The sequence below is a fragment of the Chrysochloris asiatica genome, unplaced genomic scaffold (assembly GCF_000296735.1).
Source record: "Chrysochloris asiatica unplaced genomic scaffold, ChrAsi1.0 scaffold00106, whole genome shotgun sequence".
Classification (NCBI taxonomy): Eukaryota; Metazoa; Chordata; class Mammalia; order Afrosoricida; family Chrysochloridae; genus Chrysochloris; species Chrysochloris asiatica.
In genome coordinates this window covers 9,318,250-9,335,949 of record NW_006408624.1, presented here as the reverse complement: position 1 = coordinate 9,335,949, position 17,700 = coordinate 9,318,250, and the positions used below count along the sequence as shown (strand labels likewise).

The window sequence follows — 17,700 nt, the reverse complement described above, 5'->3', positions numbered from 1 at the left end:
CCCTTATCGGTGATGAGCATGGTCACCAATCAGAGCGTTTATTCTCATTGAGTCTTAGTCTTGGAAGGGGGTTTGCACTGAGGGGACCTGACCACTTGCCTTGATGTTTCCTGGGCAAGCAACTTGCTTATTCTTGTAGTAACAGTCGGTCTGCCTGTGTTGTTTTATATTTTTCCTGTAGGTCTTTCCTTCAAGAAGTATCTTCTGTTCTTCTAGCTGCTCCAGGCTGGTCTGCTTGTCCTTTCAAGTAGGAATTTCCCATCTCTGGAGATCTGGATGTGGTTCAGGCTTCCACCTATAGTCTTATGTATTGCAGAGGCTCCACAGGAAGCCTCCTTCACTGGGCACACTGTATCCCCATTTTAGGTATTACAATCAATTATAGGCAGAAGATGAACTTACAAGCTTTCTATAGTAATGTTTCTATATTCTAAATGTTCATTTCTCTCCCCCTCCAGTGTCTATTTTATAATATAATGCAAGGAAAACCAAGATTCAAGACAGCCAAGCATCTTAACATTATTCCCTTTTTCCCATTCCAATCATGTCTCAACCTCTGTATTCCAGAGCCCTGTTGTTCCAAGGTTATGCATACATCATTATTTACCTCTGTACCACTTAGCCGATTCAGACCTGCCTAATTGTTCTCCCATCTGCTTTGTTCTTCCATTCCCCTCTCCCTTCTTGTATATTGTCCCCCTCCCCAGTGCCCAAACTATCCTGTGTCTAATCCCTGCCCTGTGCTGTGCTCCACCTTCCCCTCCCTCCCTTAACATCCCAGCAATCAACAAAGAATCCCCCCACCCCCTTTAGTATGGGTTCTTTTTCTTAGTCTTTTACAGTAGTGGTCCTAAGCAGTATTTCTCTTTTGTGACTGACTAATTTCACTCAACATAATGCCCTCAAGATTCATCCATGTTAACTGGTGCTTTGCAGGTTCCTTGTTATTCTGCCATTATCTTTCAATTCCACTTCTCCACACTTTCTGAAGCCCCTTGTAAGCTACCTTAAACCAAATAAACAAAAAACGTGAAAGGAATTTAAAAAATAAATAGCAACATATGTAGGTAAATTCAAGGACGATTACAGAGCAGATGGGACTTGGGGTGCTACTCATAAGATAGAGTAAATTGGTGGTACAGGATTCAAGTGGAAAAAGGGAGACTTCCTCACAATTTATAAAGCATGGAAACAGAAAAGAGTATCCTATAAGAAGACTTTGACAAGCTGACAGGCTTGGATGGGACCAGGCAAAGAAACCTAGAATGAAGCCCTGAAACAGCTGAGTCAAGGTAGGTGGAGTGGGATACTTTAATGTTTCATTAAAAGCTAAAATCCAATAGAGAAAATTATCCTCAAGAATGCTTTTGTTTTCAAATGTGCCCCTAGAAGATCAAAAGGCAATAATTGCCTTGTTTCTCTGCAATCTGATGTAATAAAGGAGAAAAAAGATACCTCATTTTCTTGAAGTACATTTCTTTGATTATCAATATGGATTTATATTTTTCATGTAGTTAATGACTATTTGAATTTCTGCCTTTCTGTATCTCTGTTTTTCCCATTTTTATAGTGAGCTACCAACTTTTTTAGAGTTCTTTCTATATTAAACATACCAATTCTTAATCAATCACAGGCACCCCCGCTCCCCCAGGCACCTGCCCACTCTGGTTGCACCTGGTGAGCACGGTGTACTTTGCTGCCTGCCTGCTGTCAGCCATTCCCATCCTCATCCATCCTACATATGAACCAGATGAACTTGAAACCCCACTTCTCTACTTAAAAAAAAATAATTTTAATGGCTCTCTAATATAAAACTTATACTACTGTGAGGTCAGCTATTCAAAACCACCATCTGTTTCTCGGAAATCTTATACAGGGTCACTCTGTGTTGGACCTGAATCGATGGCACTTAACAATAATATAAAATTTGATGCATTACACTTATAAAATTTTCATAATCTGTCCCTAAAATGTTACTTTCCACAACAGCTCTATACGACCCTTCCACTCCTAACACACAACTGTGAACCATAACTCAGAAAAGTACTGAGGTTAAGAAAAATGTCCCCGCTGAATAAATAAGTTTAACAGGGAAGTCAAATTGGGGAAATACAGAGTACACAATCTCCTGTAGTTTCATCTCTAATTCCAACCCAGAGAAGAGAACACATTTGGGGAATGCAGCCTACAAGGCAGGGAGAAGAACAGTTTTAACTCACTGCTTCCATGGCAACAAGGTCTGGGTCTACTCTTATCAGCAAAGACCTCAAGGCTCTTGGAAGCCTCCTGGACATGGAACATTTGAAAGTCATGTGCAGTAGAACAGTGATTCAGTCTTGAATCCATGATTCACCCATTGCCGGAATTACTCATTCCACTTCACATCATGATAGGGTAACAGAACTCTGAAGCATTCTGAGTCATTAAGTACACTTCTTGCTGAGAAGGGCTAACATATTTCATTCATTCTTCTTATATTGGAGAAACGGATTATCTGGACCCTATAGTTGGTAGTTTAGAGCCTATGCCTAAAATAAGCTGAGACCTACCTGCTTTTCTTCTTCTTTTTTCATAATATAGCCAATAGTTTTAACTATCAAGAAGTACATGCCCGTTGTTGCATTTTCTTCAGAGAAATGCAGAAATAAGAAAATTTAAAATTGCCAAAGTTCTCCCCAGAAAAAACCATGGTTGGCATTCTGATACACACCTCTACCACTTCATACTTTCATATATATGGAACATATGGACAATACTATATGTGCAAGATGGGTATTACCTGTGCTGCAAACATATCTAAAAATGTGTAAAGCACTGTTGTTGTGAAGTGCTACAGAGTTGGTTTCGACTCATAGCAACCCTGTATAGGGCTTCTGAGGCTGTAAATCTTTACAGGAACAAAAAGCCTCATTTTTCTCCCATGGAGTGGCTGGTAGGCTTGAACTGCTGACCTGTGGTTTGCAGTCCAGTGCTTATCCTCTAGAGCCACCACACTCCGTGATGGAGCACTCAGGGAGCAAAACAAACAATAAACTTCTTGGATATTATCAAACATCTTAAGGCAATGATTAGCTGGACTGGGGGATTCAGGACCACAATCTGAGGAGATACCATGGTCAATTGCCTAACATAGTCCACAGAGATAATGCTCTACCATCTACTTTGGTGAGTAGCAACTGGGATCTTAAAAACTTATGAGTGGCCATCTAAGGTGCAACTGTTGGTCTCTCCATGTGCAGAAAAAATAAAGTGATAAAAATCTGAAGATGCTTGGAACCAAATAGTCCAATGGAGCATGTGAACATCAGTCACCATGACTCTGAGACCAGACAAACTAGATGGTGTCTGGCTACCACTGTCAACTGTTCCAAAAGGGATCATATTAGAAAGTGTCAGATAGAGTGGGAGAAAAATGTGGAACAAAACAAAATCATAAAAAAAGAACAGGCTTACTGGTCAGAAAGACACTGGAGGAACCCAAGACTATGACCCTTGACCACACTTCAAGTCTGGAATGGGACCCACCTCATGGTCCAATTTTCAACCACGCAGTGAATAGGTATATAGGAGGGACAACAATACTAGTAAGGTATGCTCACCAAGGAATGGTCAATCATTCAAGATCAAAAGGGCAACACTACCTAAGGACAAAATTAATAAGGAAGGAGGGTGGAATGGAAATAAGAATCACAGGGAGGAAGTGGCAAAACTGCTGTTACATAGAAGGCATTCAATCATTGAGCTGAAACAAAGTGTATAATTAATTGAATGTAAAAATCTACTCTGTAAACCTTCACTTTATTCACAATTGTTGTTGTTGTTTCTAAGTGCTGTCGAGTCAGTTTGGATCATAGCCACCCTGTATAGGGTTTCCAAGGACTGGATGATGGGTTTGAACCGCCAATCTGACAGTTCAAACCGATCTTGTAGTCCAGTGCATTAACCCACAGCACCACACCAGGATAAATAAAAAGTAAAAAAAAAAAAACCCAAAAAACAAAAACACACACACACACACACACACACACACACACATATATATATATATACACATACATACATATATACATACACTATAAGTAGCTCTGGTAGCATAGTGGTTACGAATCGGGCTGCGAACCGCAAGGTCAACAGTTCGAAACTACCAGCTGCTCCGTGGGAAAAAGATGAGGCTTTCTGCTCCCATAAAGATTTACAGCCTCAGAAACCCTGCACAGGGTCGCTATGGGTTGGAACCGACTCGAGGGCACTTAACAACAACAATATATATGTACTAGAATGGGCTACACTAAATATAATAAAGAAAAAGTGAATCAACCTAAATATGTTCATTATTAGGAGACTAATTATATAAAAAAATCTGTATAGATATTCACACATAGGTTCATTTATGTTGCTTTGTAACCGTTTGCATTCAAAATATGTTGAATGAAATAAGAGTACACTAACATTTTTTTCTCTGCCAGACTGGTAAAAATAAAACAATCACATATCTAAATACTAGTGAGGACCCAGGTAAAGGGTAATTTGGTGCTTTGTACACTATTAGAGAAATCCACCAACCAAGCTGTTTTAGAGGGCTATTTGGCAGCAAAACTTTGGAGTCCGGGTGTGACACTGTAGGTAAGCACTGGGTTGCAAACCAAAATGTAGGCAGTTCAAACCCAACAGCTGTTCCTTGGAAACTATACAGGGTCACTATGAGACAGAACCAACTCAATGGCTCTTAACAACAACAAACCAAATTTTAAATGCACAATTCTGACATGGCCAATTATATAAATATTTATACATGTGCATGAAGGTTTAGGTAAAAGATGTGAACTATAGCATTATCTATAAAACGGAAAATTGGGGATCAACAGAAGAGTACTTAAATAAATAATACATGAATACAATGAATACAGCTAGTATTTGCTTTACACTGTAATACAAGACAGCAAAAATTACCATGCAACTTCAAACCATGCAGAACAATCTTAATAATCAATGGATTGGAACTGAACTCACCCTCATGGCCCAATTTTCAGCCAAGCAGTAGATAGGTGTATGGGGGAGGGGGAGGCGACAACACTAGCAAGGTTTGCGCATCATGGACTGGTCAATCATTCAAAATCAAAAGGGTGACATTAATCTAAGGACAAAACTGAGAAGTGATGGGAAGAAGGGTGGAATGGAAATAAGAATCACAGGGAGGAAGTGGAAAGACCGATATTACATGGAGGGGATTGCACTCATTGAGATGAAACAAAGTGTATGATCAGTTGAATGTAAAACATGATCTGCTCTGCAAACCTTCACTTAATTCACAATAAAAAGTTTTTTTAAAAATGGAAAAAACTAATGAAATTTCTGTGGCCTTTAAAATTGTGGTCAAAATATTGAAAATTTTTGTGCTGTCAGTTCTGAATATATGTTGTTGCTGTCATTAGGCACAGTTGTGTTAGTTTCAACTCATAGTGACCCTATGTATAACAGAACGTTAAGTACCAATGTCCAGTTCTGCGCCATTCTCACAATCGTTGAGATGTCTGAACCCATTGTTGCAGTCATGGTATGGTGTTAATTCATCTCATTGAGCATCTCCCTCTTTTTCACAGACCCTCTATTTTACCAAGTCTTTCTCCAGGGACTGGTCCCTCCTGATATCATATGTGAGACAGTCTCATCATCCTCCCTTCTAAGGAACATTCAAACTTACTTCTTTCAAGACAGACTTGTTCATTCTTCTGACAATCCACAATACATTCAATATTCTTGGTCAACATTATAATTCAAATGCATCACTTCTTCAGTCTTATTCATTGTGCAGCTCTCACTTATTATGAGGTGACTGAAAATACCAAGTGCACCTTAGTCCTCAAAGTAACAACTGTGCTTTTTAACATTTTAAAGAGGTATTTTATAGCAGATTTGCCCCATATAATGTGTCATTTGATTTCTTGATTGCTGCTTCCATGGGTATTGATTGTGGATCAAAGTAAAGTGAACTCCTTGACAACTTCAATTTCTCTCCAGCTATCATGATGTTGCTTATTGCAGTTGCGAGGATTTTTTGTAGGGTTGAAAATGTAAAGGTATCTGATTTGTAGCAAAAGGAGGGGAGTGACTGACTTTGCAGTCTAGGAGCTGAGGTCCGTGGGACCATCAAGCGAGAAGAGCGGAGAACAGGACCCTACCCAGAGAAACAGTGATTCCAGAGATAGAGGCAGAGACGATGATGTAGAGAGATGGAGCGGCTGAGGACTTTAGACCCAGAGAGGGAGAGGGGCTATGTGATGATGGGGGGGCAGGCTTGCAGGGTATACCCTTTGGTTGGTGGATAATGCATGGTGGGGACTGTAACCATGGCAATAAAACGATATACAACAGGATGAATGTAAAGCTAATGTTCTTGTTACAACGTTACAATACCTTCCGGTTCTTCCCTCTCCTCTCCCTCCAACTCCATTTTGTCTGTTTCCCCCCTCTAAGCTACAAGGCACGTAGTTTAAAGGACAACATGGCTTTTGATAGGCCAGAGCTAAATCACCCAGCAATGACCACTCCCTTCCTGTTGAACCTATATAAGTCCCCTCCCTTCCTGCTGACTCTCCTCTTCTCCTCTTCCTCTTATTTCTGCCCTCTTCTCTCTCTGCTCTTCTGCTTCTTCCTCTCCTCCCGTCTGCCTCCTGCCTTCTCTCTCCGGCAGAGGTTACCTTCCTCACCCTGAATAAAGGTCTCTAGATGGGCCATCTGGTGTGAGGTGTGGTTGATGAGCAGCTCTGGGTTGTTATTTACCTTTCAGTTCTCCCATGTAAACTATCACATTATTCACAAAACATTACAAAAAAAAGTGATTTGAACTATGCTTGCCTTTCATCATACAACTTACAAATAGAGTGATAGTTTTTCTTTCTGCCTTGGTGAATTGTCATATTCCTTCCTAAGGTTAGACCTGCTTCAAATATTTTTCCCTTTCTGCTTTCAGTATCATGAACTATGTCAGAGAAGTTCTTTAATGTAAAGGGGTTTTGCCAGTATCCCTTTCACTGGGCCATCTTCATCCTTTTCGTCAAAACCATTGTCGTCATTATGTGGATAAGCTGATATTCACTAAGTGCCTCTGTCTGCATAGCTATATACTTTTTCTAATGACACCCAGGATCAGCAATGTTTTCTATAACCCCGTTTATGCTAGATTGGAATTTCACTCCCAGTGGTAGCATTTTTTTGTTTCTTTATTTTACTTTTATCCTTTCTCTCCCCTCAATGGCTATTTTTGGAAGATTTTCTTCCAAGGCACCTACCTTTTCTGGTTGGCCAAGTTCAGTAACAATTCATACCACCTAGGGACTCCTGCACTTTCATTTTGCTGGCCAATTCCATCTTTTGATTAGACATTTTTACAAAATGTCACATGGGAGACAAGTAGGAAACACAACTACTTTACTGTCTGTATATGAACAGAATCAATCAATGATTCAGGATCAACCCCAACTGACTCTGAACAAAGGGACATGACTGGTCACTGATCACAATGTGGATCTGTGATTTACACAGTGACCTGTGGACTTAAGAGCGAGCAACAAAATTTGGACTTGATGCAATTACTCACTTCAGCAATCCATCATTTCAAATAAAGAATCAGAAAGGAGGAGTTGTTGTTGTTAAGTGCCGTCCAGTCGATCCCAACCCATAGCAACCCTGCATAGGGTTTCCAAGAAGCAGCTGATGAGCTTGAACTACTGACCTTACAGTTTAAACGACTTTGCAGTCTGACGCATTAGCCCAAAACGCCACACCAGAACTCCAGAAAGGAGGAGTAGACCTGGCAATTTCTGAGGAAAAGCCAGTGGAGAAGTATCCTAGCATCTTTTATAGGAAGGAGTCTCAGGTTTAAGGCTTTGCCCAGTAACTGCAGTTCCAGAGAGAGAGGGTTGTCAACTCAAGCAGTCCAATGGAGATTCAAGGAGATACAGTCTGCCATAATCTGTCTTTTGTTGGAAGCACCTGCTAAAGTCATGTTTCCCCTTTCATTGTTGAAAACTGTCCCTGAGAAGCAGCTCTCTAGCTACGGACTTCAAATCCTAGTTCCCTTGCATTTGGGTGAGACCAAATGACTGTTTACTAACAAAATGTGAGTGCCAAGAACAAGTATCACTTTGGAGTCAAGAATTTAAGAAGATGTGTTTTCTCCACCCGGTATTTCCAGCTGCTTGTTGGATGCAGAGCACCCTGAGGCACTTACGGGGTGGCAGAATCAGAAGATAAAAAAGTGTCTAGGTCCCTGACTTATCACATGGAAAACAGCCACCTGCTGTTGAAATATACTTATACTGGACTGTTATGCAATTGAGAAACAAACTAGTGATAAGCCATTTAAACTCTGGAGTTTGTTACAGTAACTAGAATTATCCTAATACTGTATGGGGGCAAGGGCAGTGCAGAAAAGTGAGCCTACTAATTTTAATATAAAAATTGACACACAAAAAGAAAGATTGACAAGTATATGCTAATGAATTACATACCTCATACTCTGGTCCAAAGCCAGCATATCCACAGAACCGTCCAGAGAGTCTCCAAAGATAAGGGATTCCACCAAAGAGAAGAATAAGCTATAAAATAAGATACACTTCGGTCACATGTGGCTAGAAGATGAAACCAACATGTAAAGAGTATATTAGGAAAAAAAATGACAAAATACCTCTAGAGAAAAATAAGACATCTCATTTTAGATAAATTATGCATTTAGAAGGATGAATACAAACCAATTAAGATACTAAATTTAGAGTTTTTTAAAAAGTTTTTTTCTTGTATACTTTACATGGTACAAAAATAATACAAATCTCAATAAAACTGTTTATAAAAAATGCTTTTGCCTTTCAAGAGGGAACCTAGATCCAAAGGGCGTGGAGGAAGGTAGAGTCTCTAGTGAGTAGTATCCAACCTGTCTAGGAAGGGCTGATGAAATGCAGACGGGTCTCTTGTGACGCAATAGTGAATAATTGTTATCAGGACAGATTGTGAGGGTTGGAAATATAAAGGTGGACATTTTATAGCAAGGAGAAGAGTGATTAACTTTTCAGTCTAGGAGCAGAGGGTCCTGGGACCATCAATGGAGAAGAGCGGAGAGTGGGACCCTACCCAGAGAAGCAGTGAGGCATGAGATGGAGGCAGAGAAGATGACGTGAAGAGATGGAGCAGCTGGGGAGTTGAGATCCAGAGAGGGAAAGGGGCTGTGTGCTGAGGACCGGGGGTAGGGGTGGTGTAGGGCAGGCTTGCAGGTTATATACCTTTTGGTTGGGTGATGATGCATGGGCGGATGGTAACTATGGCAATGAAACAATGTATGATAGAATGACTGTAAAACTAATGTTCTCCCATGAAACTATCACACAATTCACAATAAAACATTTATTTTTAAAAAAAAATGCTTTTGCCAAAAGATCACAATACTTTCTGAATCAGAGAACTGAACTTACTTACAAAGGTTAAGTAACTTGTCCAAAATCCTACAGTTAACAAGTGACAGAAATAGGACCAAACCAGGCTATCTGGCTCCATAACTGTCCCCTTGCCAAAATGTGAAGAGATGGGTAAACGTGCCTTCTCTGAGTCAGGATGTGATTCCTGAGACAGGACTCATGGTTTTATAGGATTAGGCCCCAATTCTCAGTACCAGACTTTGTATTGGCAGCCAGACATTTGCAAAAGTATCAGGGCATCAGAATGAGGGGGCAGCTTAAAAAAAAAATTTTAATTGCTTGCTTAATAAGCATTACTTTCCACAATAGATACTAAGCTTGTAGAGCTCATTTCATCAAGGGAAATCAATTTATTTTGTCTTTATATGGGATCTCAGGAGCATGATGACCAATCACACTCCTTGGTCTTGTTTTTGTTGTTGTTGGGTGCCATCGAGTCGGTACTGACTCGTAGTGACCCTATGCACAACAGAATGAAACACTGCCAGTCCTGGGCCAACCTCACAATTGTTGCCATACTTAAGTCCACTGATGCTGCCACTTTGCCAGTCCATCTCGCTGGGGGTCATCCTCTTTTTCTCCGACCCTCCACCTTACCAAACATGATACCCTTCTCCAGCGACTGGTCCCTCCTAACAATATGTCCGAAGTATGAGAGACGAAGTTTGGCCATCCTGGCCTTTAAAGAGCACTCTGGCTTCACTTCTTCCAACACAGATCTCTTTGTTCTTTTGGAAGCCCATGGCACTTTCAATATTCTCCTCCAATACCACAATTCAAATGCATCAATTCTTTTACGATCTTCCTTATTCACTGTCCAGCTTTCACATGCATATGAGGTTACTGAAAATACCATGGCTTGGGTCAGGTGCACCTTAGTCCTCAAGCTGATGTCTTTGCTCTTCAACACTTTAAAAAGGTTTTGTGTAGCAGATTTGCCTAATGCAATACATAGTTTGATTTCCTGACTGCTGCTTCCATGAGTGTTGATAGTTGATCCAAGAAGAATGAAGCCCTTGACAACTTCAATCTTTTCTCTGTTGATAAGAATGTTTTTTCATTGGTCCGGTGGTGAGGATTTTTGTTTTCTTTGTATTGAGATGCAATCCATACCAAAGGCTGTGGTCTTTGATCTTCATCAGTAAGTATTTTAAGTCCTATTCACTCTCAGCAAGCAAGGTTGTATCATCTGCATATCGCAGGGTGTTAATGAGTCTTCCTCCAATCCTGATGCCACGTTTTTCTTCATAGAACCCAGCTTCTCAGATTATTTGCTCAGCATACAGGTTGAATAAGTATGGTGAAAGAATACAACCCTGTCACAAACCTTTCTTAATTTTAAACATTCAGTGTTCCCATGTTCTGCTCGAACAACTGCCTCTTGGTCCAGGTACAGATTCCTCATGAGCACAATTAAGTGTTCAGAAATATTCATACTTCGCAATGTTGTCCATAGCTTGTCATGATCCACATAACTGAAAGCCTTTGCATAGTCAATAAAGCACAAGTAAATATCTTTCTGGTATTCTCTGCTTTCAGCCAAGATCCATCGGACATCAGCAATGATATCCCTCGGTCCACATCCTCTTCTGAAGCTGGCATGAACTTCTGGAAGTTCTCTGTCAATGTATACTTGCAGCCTTTTCTGTATTACCTTTAGTAAAACTGCTCGCATGGGATATTAAAGATATTATCCGATGATTTCTGCATTCCATTGGGTCACCTCTCTTTAGAATGGGCAAAAATACAGATTTCTTCCAATCAGTCGGCTAGATAGTTGTCTTCCAAATTTCTTGGCATAAATGAGTGAGTGCCTCCAGTCACTTTCTTGAAAGGTATCAATTTTTATTCCATTAGTTACTAGTGCCTTGTTCTTTGCCAATTCCTTCAATACACCTTGGACTTCTTCCTTCAGTATCATTGGCTCTTGATCATATGCTACCTCTTGAAACAACTGGACATCAGCCATTTCCTTTTGGTACAGTGACTGTGTATTCCTTCCATCTTCTTTTGATGCTTTCTGCATCATTCAATAATTTTCCCAGAGAATCCTTCAATAACGAAAGTCAAAGCTTGATTTTTTTCTTCAGTTCCCCCAGCTTGAGAAATGCTGACAGTGTTCTTCCCTTTTGGTTTTCTGATTCCAGATCTTCGCACATTTCGTTGTAATATTTGACTTTGTCTTCTCGAGCTGACTTCTGAAATTTTCTGTTCAGCTCTTGTACCTCCTCATTTCTCCCATTTGCTTTAGCATCTCTACGCTGGAGAGTAAGTTTCAGTGCCTCTTCTGACATTCATTTTGATCTTTTCCTTCTTTCTTGTCTTCTTAATGACTTTTTGCTTTCTTCCTGTATGATGCTCTTGATGTCATCCCACAACTCTGCTGGTCTTCTCCTTGGTCTAGAAGCACAGTATTTCTATTGGTACACACATAAACCCTTCTGGTTGTGAGGGGATTGGACACTAGCATACATATCCTCCTTCTAATCCACTCTCCATTTTTACTTACATATCTATAAAGGTTGTTGTTGTTGTTAAATGCTGTCGAGTCGGTTCTGACCCATAGCGACCCTGAACAGGGTTTCCGAGGCTGTAAATCTTTACAGGAGCAGAAAGCCTCATCTTTCTCCTGCGGAACAGCTGGTAGTTTCAAACTGCTGACCTTGTGGTTCGCAGCCTGATTCGTAACCACTACGCTACCAAAGTTCCTTAAATAATACAGTGATTTATGTGGTTTAAAAGTGAATATAAATGGCATCATACTGTAATTCTCATTCTACAACTTGCTTTTTATACCCTACATGTTTAAGATCCAGCTATGGTGATGAAACAGACCTATTTCACTTTTTTACTTTCATTTCTTGAATTAGTTCTTAGTTGATACATCAGTGCAATATCAGGGAAATCTGTCTTAGAGGCTGGACATTCTCTTTTTGGGAGCTCAGCCACATTTGTGTGAAATATGGTGCCTGTCATTGGTCCAACAAGGCCATTGTTCAAGTTCTTTTAAGTAGAAAGTACTGCGGAAAAAAAAAAAAAAAAATTCTACAGGAATCTTCCCATCTGCTCTTTGTGACAAAAATATATAAACCTAGTAAATGTAATCAGTATAAAATAGGAATTAATGAGTTTGCTTTCAAACAGAATAGTGTTTCAGAGTAGCATCAAATTTGTTCTTATCAAATGGTATCTTTAGTTAGTAATTTCCCAAGGATAAATTTAGCTGATTCATGTTGCTGTCCTTAGCATTTCTGAGATGGTTTCTCAATAGCATTTTATAGACTCACAAAACTAGAATTTGAGGCCCAGGACTGATTTATTAGAGTTTCACTTGGCCATTAAGCATGCCAACCATTATATTTCTCTTTGCTTCCAAAGTCATAAAAGGGCCCAATAATGCCTGTCTTTTCTACCTCAAAGGGCTATTATAAACATCAAAGAAAATAATAAACACAAAAAACATGTATGAAGTAAAAAAAAATCACCATCCACACAATTATTATGATGAACTCTTATTAGGAAAAAGTTCCTAACTTTAGCCCATCAGTACTGCTTGGAGTATGAGACACAACAAATTACAAAGTTCTCATTTTACAGATGTATTCTCCTACCTCCATCATCTCTAAGAACACATGCCACCATTTCCACAGTCACTAACCATAACACTCCAGCCACTGCTTAAACACTCCTAAAACAGTTCAGCAGTGACAACCAGAGAAACTGAAAATATTTTTCCAGTCATATATATTTTTCCAGTCATTTTATCATGGTCCTTTCGAGGGAAGACAAAGAACTGCAAAGAGACAAACATCAAAGAGGGAAGAAAATTGTGCCTAAATTTACTACCTCTACTCTCATGCATCATCAAGATTGATTTTCTACCTCCATGCTACCCTGAACAGAAGAACTACTCCAGAGATAGTAACCAAAGCTGAGCATAATTCACAATAAATACTAGCCTTGCTTGGTTTAGTAAAAACATAAACAAAAAATCAGTATCAAAAAGACAATTTACTAGCCTATAGCTATGTACCCTTATTTTAATGCAATTTTATTCCATACTTGTTAAGAAAGTCTGTAAACAGCTAGACAATACTGTCATCACTTATCAAAGCTACACACATCCCGTTTCTTCTCTTTAATTCATAAAACAATTATGTTGTTGTTGTTATGTGCAGTGGAGTCGCTTCCGACTCATAGCGACCCTGTACAGGGTTTCTGAGGCTATAAATCTTTACGGGAGCAGAAAGCCTCATCTTTCTCCCACGTAACAGCTGGTAGTTTCGAACTGCTGACCTTGCAATTGTACTTCGTTGTTGTTGAGTGCCATCAAATTGGTTCCAACCCATAGCGACCTTGTATAGGGTTTCCAAGGAGCAGCTGGTAAGATTGAACCATCAAACTTGCAGTTCAAATGGCTTTGCAGTCTGGCACATGAACCCACAGTGCTAAACCAGGGCTCCAAAACAGTTATACTAAGACCTCTCTCCAGCTCGAGGGTATGAGAGTTTACAAATCAGTCTATGTTGCTGTTAAGTGCTATAGAGTCAGTTCTGACTCTACACGACCCTTTATAGGGTTTCTGAGGATCAGCTGGTGGGTTTGAACTGCCAACCTTGTGGTCAGCAGTCCAGTGCTTATCCTACAGAGGAACTAAAAGTGTTCTGAAGAATCAATAATGATGTTCATGATGATAAACATAATCTAGCACTTAAGGTACACTTATAATAAGTCAGGCATCATTTAAAAATATTTGTACATATATTAACTCATTTAATCTTCTCAACACTATGAATCACTATTAGTATCTTACCATTTTTATGGATCAGAAAACTGAGACACAAAAATGTTGAGTGATTTGATTTAGTCATACAGATAGTGTGGTAATACTGAGACTGAAACTCAAACCAGCTGAGTTCACAGTCCGCCATTAACCTCTAGCCCATTCACTCTCAATGTAGGTAACAGTGCCCCCAAGGGGTGAGATTTGGCTGTTTGTTTTTATTGTTATGTGCCATCGAGTCGGTTCCGACCCATAGCGACCCTGTATAGGGTTTCCGAGGGTGTAACTCTTCACGGGAGTAGAAAGCCTCATCTTTCTCCCGCAGTGCAGCTGGTAGTTTCGAACCGCTGACCTTAAGGTTCGCAGCCTGATTCGTAACCACTACGCTACCAGAGCTCCTTTTTAGAGGGGGCAAAAAAAAAACCCTTACTTTTTCCCCCATCATACATAAATACATAAAGGGTTGTTGTTGTTGTTGTTATGTGCTGTGGAGTCAGTTCCGACTCATAGCGACCCTGTACAGTTTCCGAGACTATAAATCTTTATGGGAGCAGAAAGCCTGCCTCATCTTTGTCCTATGGAACAGCTGGTAGTTTCAAACTGCTGACGCTGAGGTTAGCACCCTGATTCGTAACCACTACGCTACCAGAGCTCCTTAGATCAAGGGTATGTATGTGGTATTCAGGAGTCCTGGTGTGGTGCTGTGGGTTGATATGTCAGGCTGCAAAGTTGTTTGAACTGCAAGGTCTGGTTCAAGCTCACCAGCTGCTTCCTGGAAACCCTACACAGGGTCGCTATGAGTTGGGATCGACTCAATGGCACTTAACAACAATAACATGTGGTATTCAAATTTAATCCATAAATAGATATAGGGTATATATGTGGCATTCATATCCTGTATTTATGTAAAAGACGTCATACATAAATAAATATAGGGTATGTATGTGGCATTCAAATTTCAACAAGGGAGAGATAAGGAAAAACATGTCTAAAAAGCATCTTGGGGGAGAAAGAGAGTGATAAAAGGCTGAGAAACACTGCTCTACACTGTATGAGTTCTCGTCTAGAATGGGGTAAGGCTGACCCTCTATTTTACAAAGAAAAAGTGACCTGTCATAGTTTGTTTCATTCAATAAAAATGAATTATGGGCTTCTTTTATGCCAGGCACTATGTATAAAATGATGACCAAGACCTTAAAGTACCATTTCCTAAAGGAGTTACCAGTCTGTCAGCTAATATACATGTTCAGAAATTGATAGGAATGAGCGGATGCTATCTAAACCAAACTTGAAGGAGAGGAAGAGTTTCAAAAGTGTCCCATAAGCAAGTTGGACATTGGCTACCCAAAATGGGGGGGGGGGGGGGAGCTACAAAGGCAAGAAGTGGCTGGCTTACAAGCTTTCAAGAGGGAACCTAGATATAGAGGGCATGGAGGAAGGTAGAATCTCCACTGAGTAGTATCCAATCTGTCTAGGTGGGACTTATGAAAGGAAATGCGATGGGTCTCTTGTGATACAACGGTGAATAATTGTTATCAGGACTGCTTGTGAAGGTTGGAAATGCAAAGGCAGACATTTTGTAGCAAGGAGGGGAGTGGTTAACTTTGCAGTCTAGCAGAGGAGGTCCCTAGGACCATCAAGGGAGAAGAGCGGAGAGCAGGGTCCTTCCCATAGAAGCGGTGATGCCTGAGATGGAGGCAGAGACGATGATGTGAGACATGGAGTGTCTGGGGACTTTAGACACAGAGAGGGAGAGGGGCTGTGTGCTGACGACTGGGGGGCAGGCTTGTAGGGTATACCCTTTGGTTGGCTGATGATGCATGGAGGGGACTGTAACCATGGCAATGAAACGATATATGATAGGATGAATGTAAAGCTAATGTTCTCCCATGTAAACTATCACATAATTCACAATAAAACATTAAAAAAAAAAAAAAAAGTGTCTCAGAAGAAATGATCTCTTAGTAGCACCCTAATGGAAGAGCAGGAGTTAACCAGGTTTCATGAGAAGGTGGAGGAGTCCTGGTGTGGCCCTGCAGGATAAACACTGGACCATAAGGTAGGTCTGAACTGCAAAGTTGGTGACTCAAACTCACCAGCTGCTCCCTGGGAACCCTATACAGTTGAGTTGGACCCAATTCAATGGCACTTAACAACAACAAGAGAGGGTGGAGATGAAGAGGGATGGGAAAGAATAATTAAGAGGAAGGAATCTTTGGGCACCAAGAGCCCCAAAAGATGAGGCATAGGTAAACAGTTATCAGTTTGCAAAGGTCCTCATAAGCCATGTCAAAAAGTTTGGGCTTTTCTCCCCTGAGGGAAACAGGAAGTCAATGAAAGATTTTAGGTTGGAGAATAATATGCTGAAAAGTGTGTTTACAATGTGAAAGATGGGTTAGAGATTACAAGAATAGCATATACACAAGTTTCTTTTTCACCCCTGGCCCTCAAGGTTATGGTATTCTACAATTTTTAAATGACTAAACAGTTAAGTTTCTATCTCTTTTAATCCAAACCCATTCTTATCAATCACAAAAGTTTAAAAAGTATTATGGGATCAACAGGTGTGATAGTCACCTTTGTATCACAAAAATAGGAAAACAAACATTACAAAGTATTAAACAATTGGACAGATTGTCACTTCAAGAAGTAATTACTCACGGTGCCTTCAATCTCTGAGTAGAGTCCTGACCAGAAGCTGAAAGTACTTTTGTCCAGCTGATATAGTCGCGATTTCTCGAATGTTTCTGAATCCATGATCTGTCCTAACTCCAGTGGCACATGAGTTGTTGTTTTATAGATCCTTCTCTGAAACATTATGAAGAAAGCACTTTGTCAAATGAACTGATTGTTTATGACAGTAACCAATTATGATCAAACATTGTTTTAGAGCATTTACTTGTCATTGGAGCTTGTGGAATGTTCCATACAGCTACAATTACTGTGTTTGATCAGGTAAACTGACCACTGCAACAACAGATACAAACAAGTATAAGCTAAAAAAGAGAATCTGAGAGCTAACTAAGCAAAAATAAAATCAGGGTTGTCAACGGAACCTGTTTTCATTCCTTAAATTTTTTCCTTTTTTTAAATCAGGCTTGCCTTTACACTAGGTTGCACATATAAAATAAAACTGGAGCCATCCCATAGGGTACTGTTCATTCCAAGTATTTATATTGCTGTTGTTGTTAAGTGCCGTCTAGTCGGTTCTGACTCATAGTGACCCTGTGTAGGGTTTCTGAGGAGCCAATAGTGAGCTTGAACCACCTACCTTGAGGTTCAAACCAAACTTGTAGTCCAACGCATTAACCCGCTGCACCACACCAGGGCTCCAGGTATCATATGGTGGTGGTGATAGGCCCTGGAGTAGGTTCTGACTCAGAGTGACCTTGTATAGGGTTTCCAAGGCTATAAATATTTGTTGTTGTCGTTAAGTGCCATCGAGTCGGT

The 17,700-nt window shown here is 40.2% G+C and overlaps 1 protein-coding gene across 1 annotated transcript in view; it reads right to left on the bottom strand.

Moving 5' to 3' along the window:
* Nucleotides 1-17,700, bottom strand: part of ZMPSTE24 (zinc metallopeptidase STE24) — a 37,516-nt gene that overhangs the window by 17,437 nt on the left and 2,379 nt on the right. The window contains exons 2-3 of the mRNA XM_006867587.1: nucleotides 16,912-17,058; nucleotides 8,511-8,597 (exon numbers count right to left, since the gene is read on the bottom strand). Of these exons, the coding sequence (XP_006867649.1) occupies nucleotides 8,511-8,597; nucleotides 16,912-17,058 (234 nt within the window). The remainder of the gene's footprint in view (nucleotides 1-8,510; nucleotides 8,598-16,911; nucleotides 17,059-17,700) is intronic.